The 15114-nt window shown below is 35.2% G+C and overlaps 1 protein-coding gene across 11 annotated transcripts in view; it reads left to right on the top strand.

Annotated features, from left to right (window-relative positions):
• EXOC1 (exocyst complex component 1) overlaps window positions 1-15114 on the top strand; it is a 50835-nt gene that overhangs the window by 34227 nt on the left and 1494 nt on the right. For 7 of the 11 annotated variants that reach the window (XM_017540226.2, XM_017540225.2, XM_017540224.2 and 4 more), the window contains 8 exons: window positions 934-978; window positions 2241-2404; window positions 3354-3461; window positions 4676-4752; window positions 5592-5820; window positions 8411-8594; window positions 11390-11589; window positions 13799-13993. In XM_017540226.2, the coding sequence (XP_017395715.1) occupies window positions 934-978; window positions 2241-2404; window positions 3354-3461; window positions 4676-4752; window positions 5592-5820; window positions 8411-8594; window positions 11390-11589; window positions 13799-13993 (1202 nt within the window). The remainder of the gene's footprint in view (window positions 1-933; window positions 979-2240; window positions 2405-3353; window positions 3462-4675; window positions 4753-5591; window positions 5821-8410; window positions 8595-11389; window positions 11590-13798; window positions 13994-15114) is intronic. The other 4 variants (XM_017540234.2, XM_037742593.1, XM_017540233.1 and 1 more) reach the window with 1 other exon arrangement.

The raw sequence follows: 15114 nt of genomic DNA, 5'->3' as shown, positions 1-15114 counted from the left end.
AGGCATGTGCCACCACGGCTGGCTAATTTTTGTATTTTTAGTAGAGACGGGATTTCCCTATGTTGGTCAGGATGGTCGAACCTCTGACCTCAGGTGATCCACCTGCCTCAGCCTCCCGAAGTGCTGGGGTTACAGGCATAAGCCACCGTGTCCGGCTCACATCAACTTCTAATTTGAGTTTGGACTGTTTCACAAAATTAGCTCTAATATTGATCTAATAGATGTTATAGAGAGAGAAGTTTTAGACAAAAGAAATGCCTAATGACCCTAAAAAGAGTTCAGATTATTTTATTAAATCTGTTCCCTCAACTTTACCCTTTTATTCATACATCTGATTGTTAGTATCATGATTTTTACTTTTCATTATGGGCACTCACAAAGCCAGTGCTAAGTTATTAAGCTTGATAATTAGTTTTAATTTTTTTATGGTTTTAAAGCCCCATTTATAATGTTTTATTACATATGTATAAAATTATTTAGAACAGTGGAGCTTCCTTTCATGAGCTTTCGGGGAATACAAGATTGTTGATGTCTAAATCTACAGCTGCATTCTAATAAATTGCCACTTTATTATTTACTTGAATTATGTTTTCTCGAGAAACCAAAACTTGCAAATTTCGTCTTTTAAATTTAAATGTACCAGCTTTATAAACTTAAAGAAATTTTAAGTTGTAGGGGGGTTACACATAGATATTTCTACCTGAATATTTGAGTAAAAACAATACATTAAAAGGAAAGTTTTTTCTCTCATATAATTTCTCAAGCAGTAGGTGACCAACTAAACATGTCTGCACTTCTTGTTACTTGATGCTCATGGTTCTTTGCATGTGTCTTTTAAACTAGAGCTTTAACTTCCTCTTGTGCATGGTTTGTGCAAATTGCAGTTTATTAACTTGTCTTTGTCTTTGATGCTTGCAACCTAATCCATCACAGCTACACTGCCTCGAAAAGAAAGTGCTGTCAAACAGGAAACAGAGAGTGAGTATGCTTAGTGTATTAGTAGGTATTCTCAATGCGTGTTTGTTTCATGTCTAGAAATCAGTTGTCTTGAAAAAAGGTAACACCAAAAAGTTTGATTGCTCTGAATTGCCAGGTATTGGTGAAAGAAAGGCAACATGATAGTAGTGGTATGTACATCCAAGAAATGTATGATATAGTTAAAACTGCTTGAAGAGTAGTAGTAGAACTTTGTGTCAGGAATTTATGAAAAGACTTAACCATTATACTTCTGTTTTCAGGCTATTTAAAAACTATAAAAATTCTTATATAGATATGGTCGGATTTTACATAATGAAGCCAAAGTTTATCTTTAATTATTCCAACTTTGTCTTCATTTGTCCTTTCTGACCATTAGCACATAGTACAAGGTAACTGAGAAATACTCAGGAAGGATGTTTTTAGAATATATTAATTATTGTTTGTATTTAATTCTGAATAAAAATATCATATTTTCTTCTAAACATCAAATCCTTTCACTCCTTGGTGTATGTGAGCCGTTGCCCAGCTGTATGTTCTCATTTTCCCTCATGGCTATGGTGGATACCTAAATTTTACCTAAACACAGACGTCCCATATTAATATGGTTAGTGCTGTATGTATTACATTTCAGTTGTATTTTAAATATAACAAGTTTTCAGGGTGTTTTTTCTCTTCATTTTATTTAGTTTTTAAAGAACTATAATCAGTTCACTTACTGGAAAAGCAGTTTTAGAGTTCAGATCATATTAAGTTGAATCATATGTAATTGACTTTTTTTGCTGGGCAGAATGATCAAGTGTGGGCAATTTCATGTGGTTCAACCTAATATATTGATTTATTGTAGAGGTAACATTGAGATGCAGCAATTATCTTCTGAAGCCATGCTAGCTAATATGCTAACATGGTCCTCAGTGACCTTCATCCATATTCTGGTCTTTTTGAATGGAAAAGAAGCCCTCATCTACTTTAGTCTAGTGATATCACCAGGCGACTTTATGAAGCAGGGAGGTTATAGACAATATGCTCTTTAAGGTCCCTTTCAGTCCTGTTCTGTGGATCTGTGTATATCACTTCTCTGTTGAATATGCTCAGTATTAGGACACAAATGTTAATGGAAGATAAGGAAACTATATCACCTATCCCATATAGAAGATTGTGCACTAACTAATATGAGCCCTGGAAGACCAAGATCTGTCCCTGCTTTATACTTTGGATCATTAATTTCCGAAGATCACAACTTTCAAAGTTTTATTATTTCTTAGGTCTTCATGGAAGTTCGGGGAAATTAACTGGATCTACTTCTAGTCTAAATAAGCTCAGTGTTCAGAGTTCAGGGAATCGCAGGTCTCAGTCATCTTCCCTGCTGGATATGGGAAACATGTCTGCCTCTGATCTCGATGTTGCCGACAGGACTAAATTTGACAAGGTAAACTAAAATAACAAGTACTTCTTAAACACTAACATTCGTTTTCTAACAGCAGTTTGTGGTTGCTTTAAGTGTGTTCAAAGATTTGGATTCTTCTGGTTCTTTTAAGCATTAACCATGTCTTACTTTCCAACGGAACTGAAACTAAAAAAAAAAAAAAAACTAGTCAAAGGACAAGTAAAATATGAATTATCAATGAAATAACATTTAAAAAAGTATTAAAATTTGTGATAAATCATAAAATGCTTGCATCTTGAATCTAAGTTGTTTGAGCACCTAGAAAGTAAAGAGGAAATAAAAGCTTCTGTGATGCTAACCTTTCTCTGTACTACATTAAATATGTTTTTTTGGTTTTTGGTTTTGTTTTTTTTTGAGATGCAGTCTTGCTCTGCCACCCAGGCTGGAATGCAGTGGCACAGTCTGACCTTACTGCAACCTCCGCCTCCCAGGTTCAATCAATTCTCTTACTTCAGCCTCCCGAGTAGCTGGGATTACAGCCGCCCACCACCATACCCGGCTAATTTTTGTATTTTTAGTAGAGACAGTGTTTCACCATGTTGGCCAGGCTGGTTTTAAACTCCTGAGCTCAAGTGATCCACCTGCCTCGGCCTCCCAATGTGCTGGGATTACAGGTGTGAGCCATCACACCCAGCCATAAATTGTTTTAAAAGTTGATCTTTGTGTTCTTCTTTCTAGATTTGAAGTGAATAACTGAGTTTTATTTTAGGTATGTTTTGTCGCCTTGTTGTACCTTGTTAATACCACTGTCCTGTTGATCTTGGAAGAGTTAGTCTTTGGGATTCCATTGAGATTATAAATTTATAGAGAGAGATTAGTAAGATTATGGATCCATGGTCCATGCAGAAAAGAAAATTAAATGTGGAGTGTTATTTTAAGCATTTGGTGCTTAAAAGTCCTTTCATTATAGAATCACTTTGGTTTTCTTCAGATCTTTGAACAGGTACTAAGTGAACTGGAGCCCCTATGTCTGGCAGAACAGGACTTCATAAGTAAATTTTTCAAACTGCAGCAACATCAAAGTATGCCTGGAACTATGGTATGGCTCACAATGTACTTTGGCTAGTATTTATGATCTATAACATAATTAGCTTAATTAACATGTGGTCACAATTTTATTATGAGAAGAGAAAAGGAAAGAATTTATGATGTAAGAATTTATGCAGTAAGGATTTAGGATGTAAGGAATTTTTGTCATACCACAGGATAATAAAAACAGTGACAATTGAAGTTTGGGCATCTAATTTAATATTTCAGAATATGGATAAGCCTAAATATTCTCTAAATTAGTTGGGGGTAGGAATGTCTGAGTTTAGTTTGTAAAGAACATTATTTAAAAAGCTATTTTAACATTTTAGTAGTCATCAAGAAAAAGGTAAGTTTAAAAAGTGATGTTTGAATGTATACACGATGGTATAGCAAATAATCATAATGATAAATAAAAGAAAATGAGGCCTTAGATCTGTCTTCCTTTTGGTTTTGTTACTAACTAGCTATGTGATCGTAAGCCAGTTATTTGATCCCCAGTTTCCTCTTCTGTAAAGTGGATATCGTAGTGCCTACCCAGCATGCCTTTCTGGTAGCATACATGTAAGAGAAGAGGAGAGAGTTTCTTGAAAATTTTGAAGAACTTAAAAACAGTACAAATAAAGTGTGTTTTAAATTATCATCTCAAAATTATGTGGTTCAGAAAACCAATATATAACAGCAGTCGTAAAATAAATGATAAATTAATTATTACACATAGTTTAGAATGTTCATTCTTACGGTAGTGATGGTGGCAAATTTGTTTATTTGTTGGCTTCCGTAAAAAAATTGTATAGCATTTTTTTAATACTGAAGTTTTATTTGAATACTCGATGAGATTTCCTTAATTTTTAAAATTCTCTTTTAAAAGTTGGGTTTGGACGTTTTATGTTTTTGTGGTTATTGCTGTCGAGCTGCCCCCATTCCTGTACCTTGTGTTCAGCTTCCTGCACCTCCCTACCTCCCCTCAGGTGCACACATACAAATACAACTTCTCACTCCACACAAATTCTTGGATAAAATTTAAGAACAGAGTATCTCATGAACAGTCTTAAACAGCATACTAAATTATATAGCTACCTTTATCAGTAATGCTACCTTTAAAAATCATTATTTTTCATAATGTATTCTTTCCTAGGAATTTTTAAATTGAGCAGGTTTTTGCTCTATAAATACTAGTCAAATTGTTGTCTTTTATTACGTAAAGTGCCTGAATACTTTTTACAGGCTGAAGCAGAGGACCTGGATGGAGGAACATTATCACGGCAACATAATTGTGGCACACCACTGCCAGTTTCATCTGAGTATGTCTTTGTTACTATCTATTGTTTATTTGGAAAAAAAAAAAACAAAACTTTAAAACATGGATTGCTGCTCATTGAGGGGTCCAGATGTTTCTCAGTAGCCTGACAGCACTCACAGCACCAGCATATATATCCATTGTCTTATCAAATGTTTTACTGATTTAAAATTGGTCCTATTTTATGGCTCTTCAACTCTTCCTTGCTCCAGGACTCACAAAAGATGAAGTCAGTCTATTGTTTGCTGGTAGGAGGAAGCCTTTGAATTGCAGTGTATTTCTTAGAAATCACAAAGCGCATTTCATAACCCACTTTTACAAATTAAAGCTAATTCAAATGATAAAACCCAACTCCAATAAAATATTTTTATGTCAACAACTGCTATAATCATATTTAGACATTTTTATTTGTTTTTTTGTTGTTGTTGTTACTGTTATTTTTTGAGGCAGAGTCTCCCTCTATTGCCCAGGCTGGAATGCAGTGGTGCTATCTCAGGTCACTGCAACTTCCACCTCCCGGGTTCAAGCGATTCTCCTGACTCAGCCTCCCAAGTAGCTGGGATTACAGACATGCACCACCACGTCTGGCTAATTTTTGTATTTTTGGTTCAGACAGGGTTTCACCATGTTGGCCAAGCTGGTCTCAAGCTCCTGACCTCAGGTGATCTGCCTGCCTTGGCCTCCCAAAGTGCTGGGATTATAGGCATGAGCTAACATGCCCAGCTATTTAGACATTTTTAATTTAAATTTAATCTTTTTGTATATACTCAGTGGGTTAAAGTTAAAGGTGAATTCACCTGACGCTTGCTGTAACTTTATACATCTTGTCTGTTTTCTGAACAGGAAAGATATGATCCGCCAAATGATGATTAAAATATTTCGCTGCATTGAGCCAGAGCTGAACAACCTAATTGCATTAGGAGACAAAATTGATAGCTTTAACTCTCTTTATATGCTAGTCAAAATGAGTCATCATGTGTGGACTGCACAAAATGTGGACCCTGCTTCTTTCCTAAGTACTACATTGGGAAATGTTTTGGTGACTGTCAAAAGGAACTTTGATAAATGCATTGTAAGTTTTCTTTTTTAAAAAAATACCTTAGCATCCTAGTGATTGCAAAATATAGATAAATGTATTTAAATTGAGGGATCGCTAGCTTTCTCTTGGGGAATCTATTGTTTATGTCCCTCAAAGCAGGGCATGGCAACCATCTGTATGAACAGAGTTAGTTGGGTGACACTATGCCAGCTAGTTTCTCTTCCACACTGAATCTTGGAGCAAGTTCTGGAGTAGATGGCACAGTGGCAGCAGCTGCTCATGAGATCCACTGGAGGCTGGGCACAGTGGCTCACGCCTGTAATGCTAGCACTTTGGGAGGCCAGGGCAGGCAGATCACCTGAGGTCAGGAGTTCAAGACCAGCCTGGCCAACATGGTGAAACCCTGTCTCTATTAAAAATACAAAAATTAGCCCGGCATGATGGCTCATGCCTCCAATCTAAGCTACTCGGGAAGCTGAGGCAGGAGAATTGCTTGAACCTGTGAGGCAGAGGTTGCAGTGAGCCTCGATCACACCATTGCATACCAGCCTAGGTGACGAGTGAAAACTCCATCTCAAAAAAAGAAAATCTACTGGATAACTGACATCTCAGTTTACTAATCAGTAACCATTGATTTAATGAAGCAATTGAAACTGTCACTTGGATTTATTGTTATTGTTCTTCTTTTAATACATCCTAATAAAACTAATTTGATTATTTTAATAGTTTAGTAGCTTTAATAATTGTATTGTTTTAAAGAATAAATTGTTATAACTTTGAGCAATTATCATTTTTCTCATAATAGAAAAAAATTTAACAACTTTCTTACTATCCGTTACATTTTTTTATACTTCTAAGTATGAATTGGGCTGGGCCAGGTTAAAAAATGCTTCATGAACGCTTCTTAAGGCATGGCACTAGAGAAAGTAATCTAGACAAAGATATGAATTCACATTTTCTCCTAAGTTGCCTATATATCTAAAGGATATAGGTTTGCCACTAAAGAAAAGGGTGGTTTCTTCTGCCTGTCATCCTTCTCTATATATTATTTTAATTCTTATCTCAATAAATATCTTATTTTTGATAAGATCTCATCTCTCATTTATGAATGCGGGTCAATAAGATCAGTAGACAAGGATTTATAAAAGAGTGCTTACCGTGTACCAGGCACAAATCTGGGCACTTTGCACACACTGTGTCGTCTTAAACCCAGCTCCCTAATAACGTAGATTGTTTGAGAAGTAAAGTTACTTTCCCCAGGTCTGCAGTTAAAAAATGATGGGTCTGGTATTCAAACCCAGACAGTCTGGTTCTAGTGCCTGCAATCTTACCAACACCTTCTCTACTGCATCCATTTTTACACATCACAGTTACTAATACTGATGAAGTGGAACATTAGTAAAGATAATATGAAATAATTGACTATACTCATAGGATTTTCTTGTACTAATGTCAGAAGCCTAGAGAGAATTATTTTTCTAATCCATATGTTATATGGTTTTCAAGTTGTACTCCCAAAATCTCAACACAATGTAATTTTAGATGAAAGTTGAAATAATACAAAAGTATTTGGCAGTGTAATCATTCTTACTGAGTGGATTTAGATCCCTTGAGAACCATAGAACATAATTGAATCCATGGATCATTTTGAACCTAGGATTCTGTCTGCATGAAACATTTCTTTTGCATTTTGTTATAGGCACGAGCACTCTGTGGAACTAAGTGACTAATAAATATATGGAAAGCTATATAATGCAAATCCAAATGGAAATGCTTACCCTCCCTCTATGTTTCTATACCCCTAAAATAGAGAATTTGTCTGTCCAGAGAGAAATTTTAGACTGATGAAAATTGGAAATGACTGTGGTTCTCAAACTTGACCACGTGGCCACCAACCAGAAGTTACCGGGAGAGATCCTATATGTGCTCTGGAATCTGCTCTAATGTAACCTAAAATCAGCAGTTGCCTTGTACTCATCTTTCATAAATGGTAGAAATGTGTGTTGAATGTTTTACTTTGAACAGAGACTTGAAGTTCACAAGCCTTGACTGTATTTTGTTTTGTTTTATTTTTTTTCTTTTTTACTGTTTGAGACAGTCTTGCTCTGTTGCCTAGGCTGGAGTCCAGTGGTGCAATCTCGGCTCACTGCAATCTCTGCCTCCTGGGTTCAAGCAGTTCTCATTCCTCAGCCTCCCAAGTAGCTGGGATTATAGGCGCCCACCACCATGCCCAGCTAAATTTTTTTGTATTTTTTGTAGAGACGAGGTTTCACTATATTGGCCAGGCTGGTCTTGAACTCTTGGCCTCCCAAAGTGCTAGGATTACAGGCATGAGCCACCATGCCTAGCTTGTATTTGGTTTTAAATAATTTGTATTATTTTTATTTTCTTAAACTTAGTGTAAAATTGTTTTATTATCTGTAGAGTTAGTTTTTCTTAGTTATCCTTGTTGTGATTCACCTTTAATCAGTAAGCATCCAAAGTGTTCTAGGTACTACATAATATCCTGCCTCTATGATATCTAGTTATACATCTATGTCCACATCTATATATTTTCTTATGATTATATGTAGTTCTAAAGTTGCTTGGTTATTTATCTCCCTTGCTTTCTGCCGAACTTTAGAGTAACCAAATAAGGCAAATGGAAGAAGTCAAGATCTCAAAGAAGAGTAAAGTTGGAATTCTTCCATTTGTTGCTGAATTTGAAGAATTTGCTGGACTTGCAGAATCAATCTTTAAAAATGCTGAGCGTCGAGGAGACTTAGATAAAGCATACACCAAACTTATCAGAGGAGTGTTTGTTAATGGTAAGCTTTTGTTATGTTCTAAAGAATTGTTATAGTTATTGTTTTTATTTCTGGTAACTCAGAAGTCAGGAACAGATAGGTTCATTATTTTGTATATCTTACAGTCTTTTTAATCTTTAATGTTAGAAAACCTAAAAAAGACTGTGAGATATACAAAATCTTACAGTCTTTTTTGTATATATCAGTCTTTTTTAGGTTTTCTATCATTAAAGATTTCTTAAATTTGAAAAATAACAAGTACATAAAACCTACTTATATTCATCAGGAACCACTTACATTTTAGGGTTCATATGGGCTTATCACTATGCAAAATTGAAAATCTTTTTTATTTTTAAGATGGGCCTCATTCTGTCAACCAGGCTGGAGTGCAGTGGTATGATGTTGGCTTACTGCAACCCTCACCTCCCAGGCTCAAATGATCCTCCCACCTGAGCCTCCCAAGTAGCTGGGACAACAGGTGCACACCACCACACCCTGCTAATTTTTTGTAGAAAATCATTTTTTAAACATAAAAACATGACCTTCCAGATTACATTTGTATTTTAACAAATGGTAACCTTAAGCAAATCAATTTACTTCTTTAGGCCCCATTTTTTCGTATCTATTATACAAAAAAATTAGTGCTAAAATACAAGAGAAATTAGTGCTGAGCTACTATAATTCTCCTTCTTCCTGTGTCAGGTTCCACAACTAAGTGCAGAAAAGTCTGGACATGTCATTTCACCTGAAATAAATAATCCGATTGCGTGTATTCAGAAATTGTAAAAGCTAAAAAATTGACAGGAAATGGAATAATCTCACCAATTGTTGCCCAGGTTTGCCTGCAGTGGCATAATCTTGGCTCACTGCACCCTTCACCTGCCAGGTTCAAGCAATTCTTTTGCCTCAGCCTCCCAAGTAGCTGGGATTATACACGGGCGTCACCATACCAGACTGATTTTTGTATTTTTAGTAGAGATGGGATTTCACTATGTTGGCCAGACTTGTCTCAAACTCCTGACTTCAAGTGATCTCCCCACCTGGGCCTCTCAAAGTGCCAGGATTATAGGCGTGAGCCACCATGCCTAGCCTTGATTTTTCTTTTAAAATTCAAAGTAGCTTTTGTTTATCTGATTCTAAAGTAATATGGCCAGGCATAATTGCTCAACCTGTAATCTCAGCACTTTGGAAGGACCAGGTGGAGGGTCACTTGAGCCCAGGAAGTTCAAGACCAGCCTTGGCATTATAGTGAGGCCTTGTCTCTACAAAAAAATAAAAGCAATTAGCCAGGCATGGTGGTATGTGCCTGAGTTTCAGCCACACAGGAGGCTGAGGCAGGAGGATCATTAGAGCTTAGGAGGTCAAGGCTGCCATGAGCTATATTCATGCTACTGCACTCCACCCTGGGTGAAAGAGCCAGACCATGTCTTAAAAGTAAATAATAAATGAATGAATGAATTCATTATTCATTCTTTATGAATGAATTCATGTATAAAGAAACTAAAACTTAGAAAACTTAAGAACAGACAGATATTCCTTTAATTGGATAAAAGATCTATCTCAGGCCTAAAGCTTACATGATACTTAACTGCAACAGTAGAGACATTCCCTCTAAAATCAATTTAAAGCCAAAATATTGTTAGATCCTTTATTATTTAGCATTGTTGTTGAAGCACTCACCAGTACAACAAGACCTGAAGCATAAATAACTATCCCCAAAATGAAAGTAAAAATCATTTTTAATCTTATTGTATAGAGATAATGTTAAATTTTTATTCTTCCAAACTTTTCAATTCCCTGTCTCTTCTCTGTATTTGCGTATTGTGCGTGTATGTGTTTGTGTGTGCGTGCAAGCACACGTATGTGTGTTTTCTTTAATATAAAAGTGTTATCATACCTGACACACTGTTTTTGAAGCTGCTGGGCTCTATAATCTTAGTATCTTTCCTCGTCAGTTAATATATATAACCATAATCATTTTTAACGATTATACAGTCATCCACTTAACCAGGTCTTCTCTTAGTAAACATTTAGGGTTTTTTTAGTTTATGTGTCTTTGTATACTTGTCAAATAATTTCTTTAGGGTAAATTACTAGAAATGGAATTACTGGGTCAAAGGGTTTATGTATCTCAAGTCTTTTCCCAAATTGTGATACAGAAAGCTTATGCCAGTTCAGTGCTATGAGCAGTTGCATTACAGCTGTGCCAATGCTGGATATTACTAGGTATTGCTAATCTTTTTATTCTTTGTCAACCTGATAGGCTATAAATTATCTCACTATTTTATTTCGCATTTCATTGATTTAGTGTATGGTGGTTTTTTTTTTTCAAATTTTATGTCCAGTTTATTCATCTTTCCCTTTAACAGTCTTCTAAATTTTGGACCTTAGAAAGGTCACATTATCACAAAATTATTATTTTTTTATTAGCTATATTTGCTTTAGTACGTATGATTGTATTGTTTGCTTTTTACATTTTAAATAATAAAGCAGTTCAGAATTTGGCTGCAAGATGTAAAGTAGGAACCTAAATTTCATATATTAAAATGGTCCAGCTGGTTACCCTAACAAATTTTGAATAATTCATCATTTCTCCGTTGATTTGAAAAGCTACTTTTATTATATATGAATTTCGATATACACATGGAACTGTTTTAGGATGACTCATTGTTATGATCAGGTAGATGTGAAGAACCCCATTATGATATATTTTATTAAGTCCAGAAATATGCTTAATTCTTAAAAATGAAAAAAAACAAATCATATATATCGTCATACTCAGAAATGTTATTTAATTTTTTCTGTTTTGGTTTTAGTGGAGAAAGTAGCAAATGAAAGCCAGAAGACCCCCAGGGATGTGGTTATGATGGAAAACTTTCACCATATTTTTGCCACTCTTTCTCGATTGAAAATCTCATGTCTAGAAGCTGAAAAAAAAGAAGCCAAACAAAAATACACAGATCACCTTCAGTCTTATGTCATTTACTCTTTAGGACAACCTCTAGAAAAACTAAATGTAAATATATTTTCATTCGGCATTTTTTTCTTGCTTTTGAACCTATATACATAAGTTTGCATATGAACTACATTACAGACATTTATCTTAAATTTTCTCATGTATTGGTGCAGAGGGGTAAGGAAGGTGGGACTCAGTTATTGAGGCTGCCAATGTGCTAGACACTGCTAGATGCTATATGTTTTATTTCTTTTATCTGTGCATTATGTTTATACATTATCTACTATATTTAATGATAATTTTACCAATTATTAATACTACTCTATTATGCGGTATTTCTGTTAATTCTTATAAACAGTGATGCATGAGCTAAGATAATATTATCCCCATTTTACAAATGAAGAAACTGAAAGTTAAAAAAACTTGCCTAACATTATAATAGCTTATAAATTACCAAGCTGGGGGATGAACCTGTATTAGGTTTTGCCATTACTCTGTCCCAATTCTTACTTTATAAATGACCAACCTTTACAATGTCTAGTTTAGGTGGAAATTTCAAAAATATTATCAAGATAAAAGATAACCAAAAGTTGCTTTATACATTGTCTTTTACTTTTCTTTCCCTTCTTTTTCTTACTTGAGTCATTCCCCAGAGCAAGTCTGTTAATTAAAGTTAAGAAATGATGATTTTAGGGAACTTTACAACATAGTGGAAGCTTAAATGAACCTTTTTAACTAACTTTGTCTACAATATAATTAGTCATCTTTTATAAGTTCTTAGCTTGAAATTAGAGTAAAATAAAAAATATGTATCTGCTATCAGCAATTAAAAAAAATACTTGAAAGACATGTGATGAAATGCAGAACTAATTCCTTATAAGACTTAAGAACAGACAGATATTTCTTTAATTCGATAAAAGATCTGTCTCGGGCCTAAAGCTTACATGATACTTAACTGCAACATTAGAGCCATTCCCTCTGAAGTCAATTTAAAGCAGAAATATTGTTAGATCCTATATTATTTAGCATTGTTGTTGAAGCGCTAGGCAGTACAAGAAGACTTGAAACATAAATAAGAGATATGGAAAAGAGAGTCAAGATTATCATGTATATGATATGTTGAAATTACTGGTGTTGATGAAGTGGCAGGATTCAAAGCAAAACTGTGTAGTTCCTGTCTACCAATTACGAGCTTATGTAGAAACTGTGTAGTTCCTGTCTACCAATTAAGAGCTTATGTAGAAACAAAATTTTTAAAGCACTAAGAATAACTTATCAAAGAATGGTAATTTAATGAAGAATAAACAAATAATCACAAAGAAAGTTTCAAAAAAAAGTAGTGAGAGGGAATTGAGTTTGTCATTATTAAATCTTTGTATTGTGCTCAATATAGGTATGCCATTCGGTGAAAGTATATACATAAAAGAAGACCTGGGAATAACATTTATAATAGTATAACAGAATCAGTATGTTTAATATAAAAGATCTTATTAAAGTCAGTAAGAAAAGCACTAAGTCCCCAATTTCTAAATGGGACAAGGGACCCGAATCGCTACTAAATGTATGAAAGCAGGTTAACCTTATTTATAGCCAAAGAATTATAAAATAAAATGACAAACTTTTTTTTACTCTGGCAGTTATTGTTTTAAATTGTCATAATGCCATAATGCTTATGATGGTATGGTGAAGTAGCAACGTCATATACTGTTGACAGAAATATAAATTGATTGAGCTTTCCTAGGAAGCAGTTTGTATATATACTGAAGAATCTTTCAAATACTTAAAGTTATGCTCTTCAATGGAGTAATTATAGTCCTGGAAATTTAATCAGTAAGGTAGGTAAATAGTGCAAAAATATTTATTACAAATATATTTATAATAGATTTTCTAAAGCCTCACTAGATTTACCAAGTCCAAAAAAAAGAGGTGCGGGGTGGGATGTTAAATATCTAGTACTGAGGGATGAATAATAATTGTGGTTCAGTCATTGTAGGAAATAGTGTGCAGCCATTAAAATTTATATTTAGGAAAAAACAAATGTAAAATGTGACATGAAATTATAATCTCATATTTGTATTCACGCATCAGAAGATTAGAAGGAAATCTAAAGTGTTAACACTGCTTATCTCAGGGGTATGTTAATAGGTGATTGTTATTTTTTTCTTTATACTTTCACACATTGGTTTTTGCATGGTGATTATACACTACTTTGTAATCAAGATTTTTTCAGTGTAAATGTTAGCCATTGTTTCTTTTCATTTCCTTGAAGCATTTCTTTGAAGGCGTTGAAGCTCGTGTGGCACAGGGCATAAGAGAGGAGGAAGTAAGCTACCAACTTGCATTTAACAAACAAGAACTTCGTAAAGTCATTAAGGAGTACCCTGGAAAGGAAGTGAAAAAAGGTCTAGACAACCTCTACAAGAAGGTTGATAAACATTTATGTGAAGAAGAGAACTTACTTCAGGTATTCTTAGTTCTTTTGACCATCTGGCCTGAAGATCCTTACATATATTGCTTTTCTTTAAATATTGTTATAGAAATGCTACAGATCGAGAACAGAAGGAGAGTTCCATTAAAGTACAGACCAGATTAATGAATGATGCGGAAGAAAGGAATACTTTTTATATAAGCAGTATGGCTTTTATGTATGGCTATTTCTGCTTGTTTTTGTATTTCTACTTTATTATGGTGAGGCGTTAAGTTTGTTTTTCTTTGGTTGGTTGGTTGGAGTTAGAAATGGGTTCATAATCTGGCTCTAGATTAAGCTGCAAGTTACTTAACCTCTCTGAGCCTCGGTTTCCTTATTTGAAAAGTGGAAATGACACCTCTCCTGTATAGTAGGCACTGTATTGGGCAACATAGCAAGACCTTGTCTCTACTAAAAATTAAAAAAAAAATAGCTGGACATGGTGACACGTGCCTGTAGTCCCAGCTACTCAAGAAGCTGAGGTGGGAAGATCGCTGTAGCCCAGGAGATTGAGGCTCCAGTGAACTATAATCATACCACTGCACTCCAGCCTAGGCCACAGAGGAAAGAGAGAGAGAGAGAGAGAGAGAGAGTGAGAGAGAGAGAGAGGAAGTCAGCTTAAGAGGTGAAGGAAGGAAGGAAGGAGGGAGGGAGGGAAGAAGTAAGGAAGGAAGGAAGGGAGGAAGGAAGGGAGGGGGGAAGGAAGGGAGGGAGGGAGGAAGGAGGGAGGGAAGGAGGAAGGAGGGAGGGAGGGAAGCAGGGAAGGAAGGAAGAGAGGAAGGGAGGGAGGGAAGAAGGAAGGAAGCTTAGAGAGGTGGAATAATAGGACCAAGCTCCCGTAACTAATGGGCAGTGGAGCCAGATTTAAAGGCCAAATTAGGCCATTATTCTTTATAAACCATATTGAAAGACCCAGAGATGAGTGAGAGTAGTTCTGATTTCATCATCATGGAAGACTTCCTGAGGGATATTGCATTGTTTGTTTTAACCTCTGAAAGTCAGATGTACTTTAACAGGCAAAGTGGGGATGAGGGGAGTAGCTTTCTAGAAAGAAATAATATAAGCTAAGCGATGAAAAGCAAAAAGCATAATACTGCTTAGGAAATAGTGATTGTTGA

The sequence above is a fragment of the Cebus imitator genome, unplaced genomic scaffold (assembly GCF_001604975.1).
Source record: "Cebus imitator isolate Cc_AM_T3 unplaced genomic scaffold, Cebus_imitator-1.0 Scaffold124, whole genome shotgun sequence".
Classification (NCBI taxonomy): domain Eukaryota; kingdom Metazoa; phylum Chordata; class Mammalia; order Primates; family Cebidae; genus Cebus; species Cebus imitator.
The sequence above is the reverse complement of the archived record's forward strand: the minus strand, read 5'-3'. Positions and strand labels throughout refer to the sequence as shown.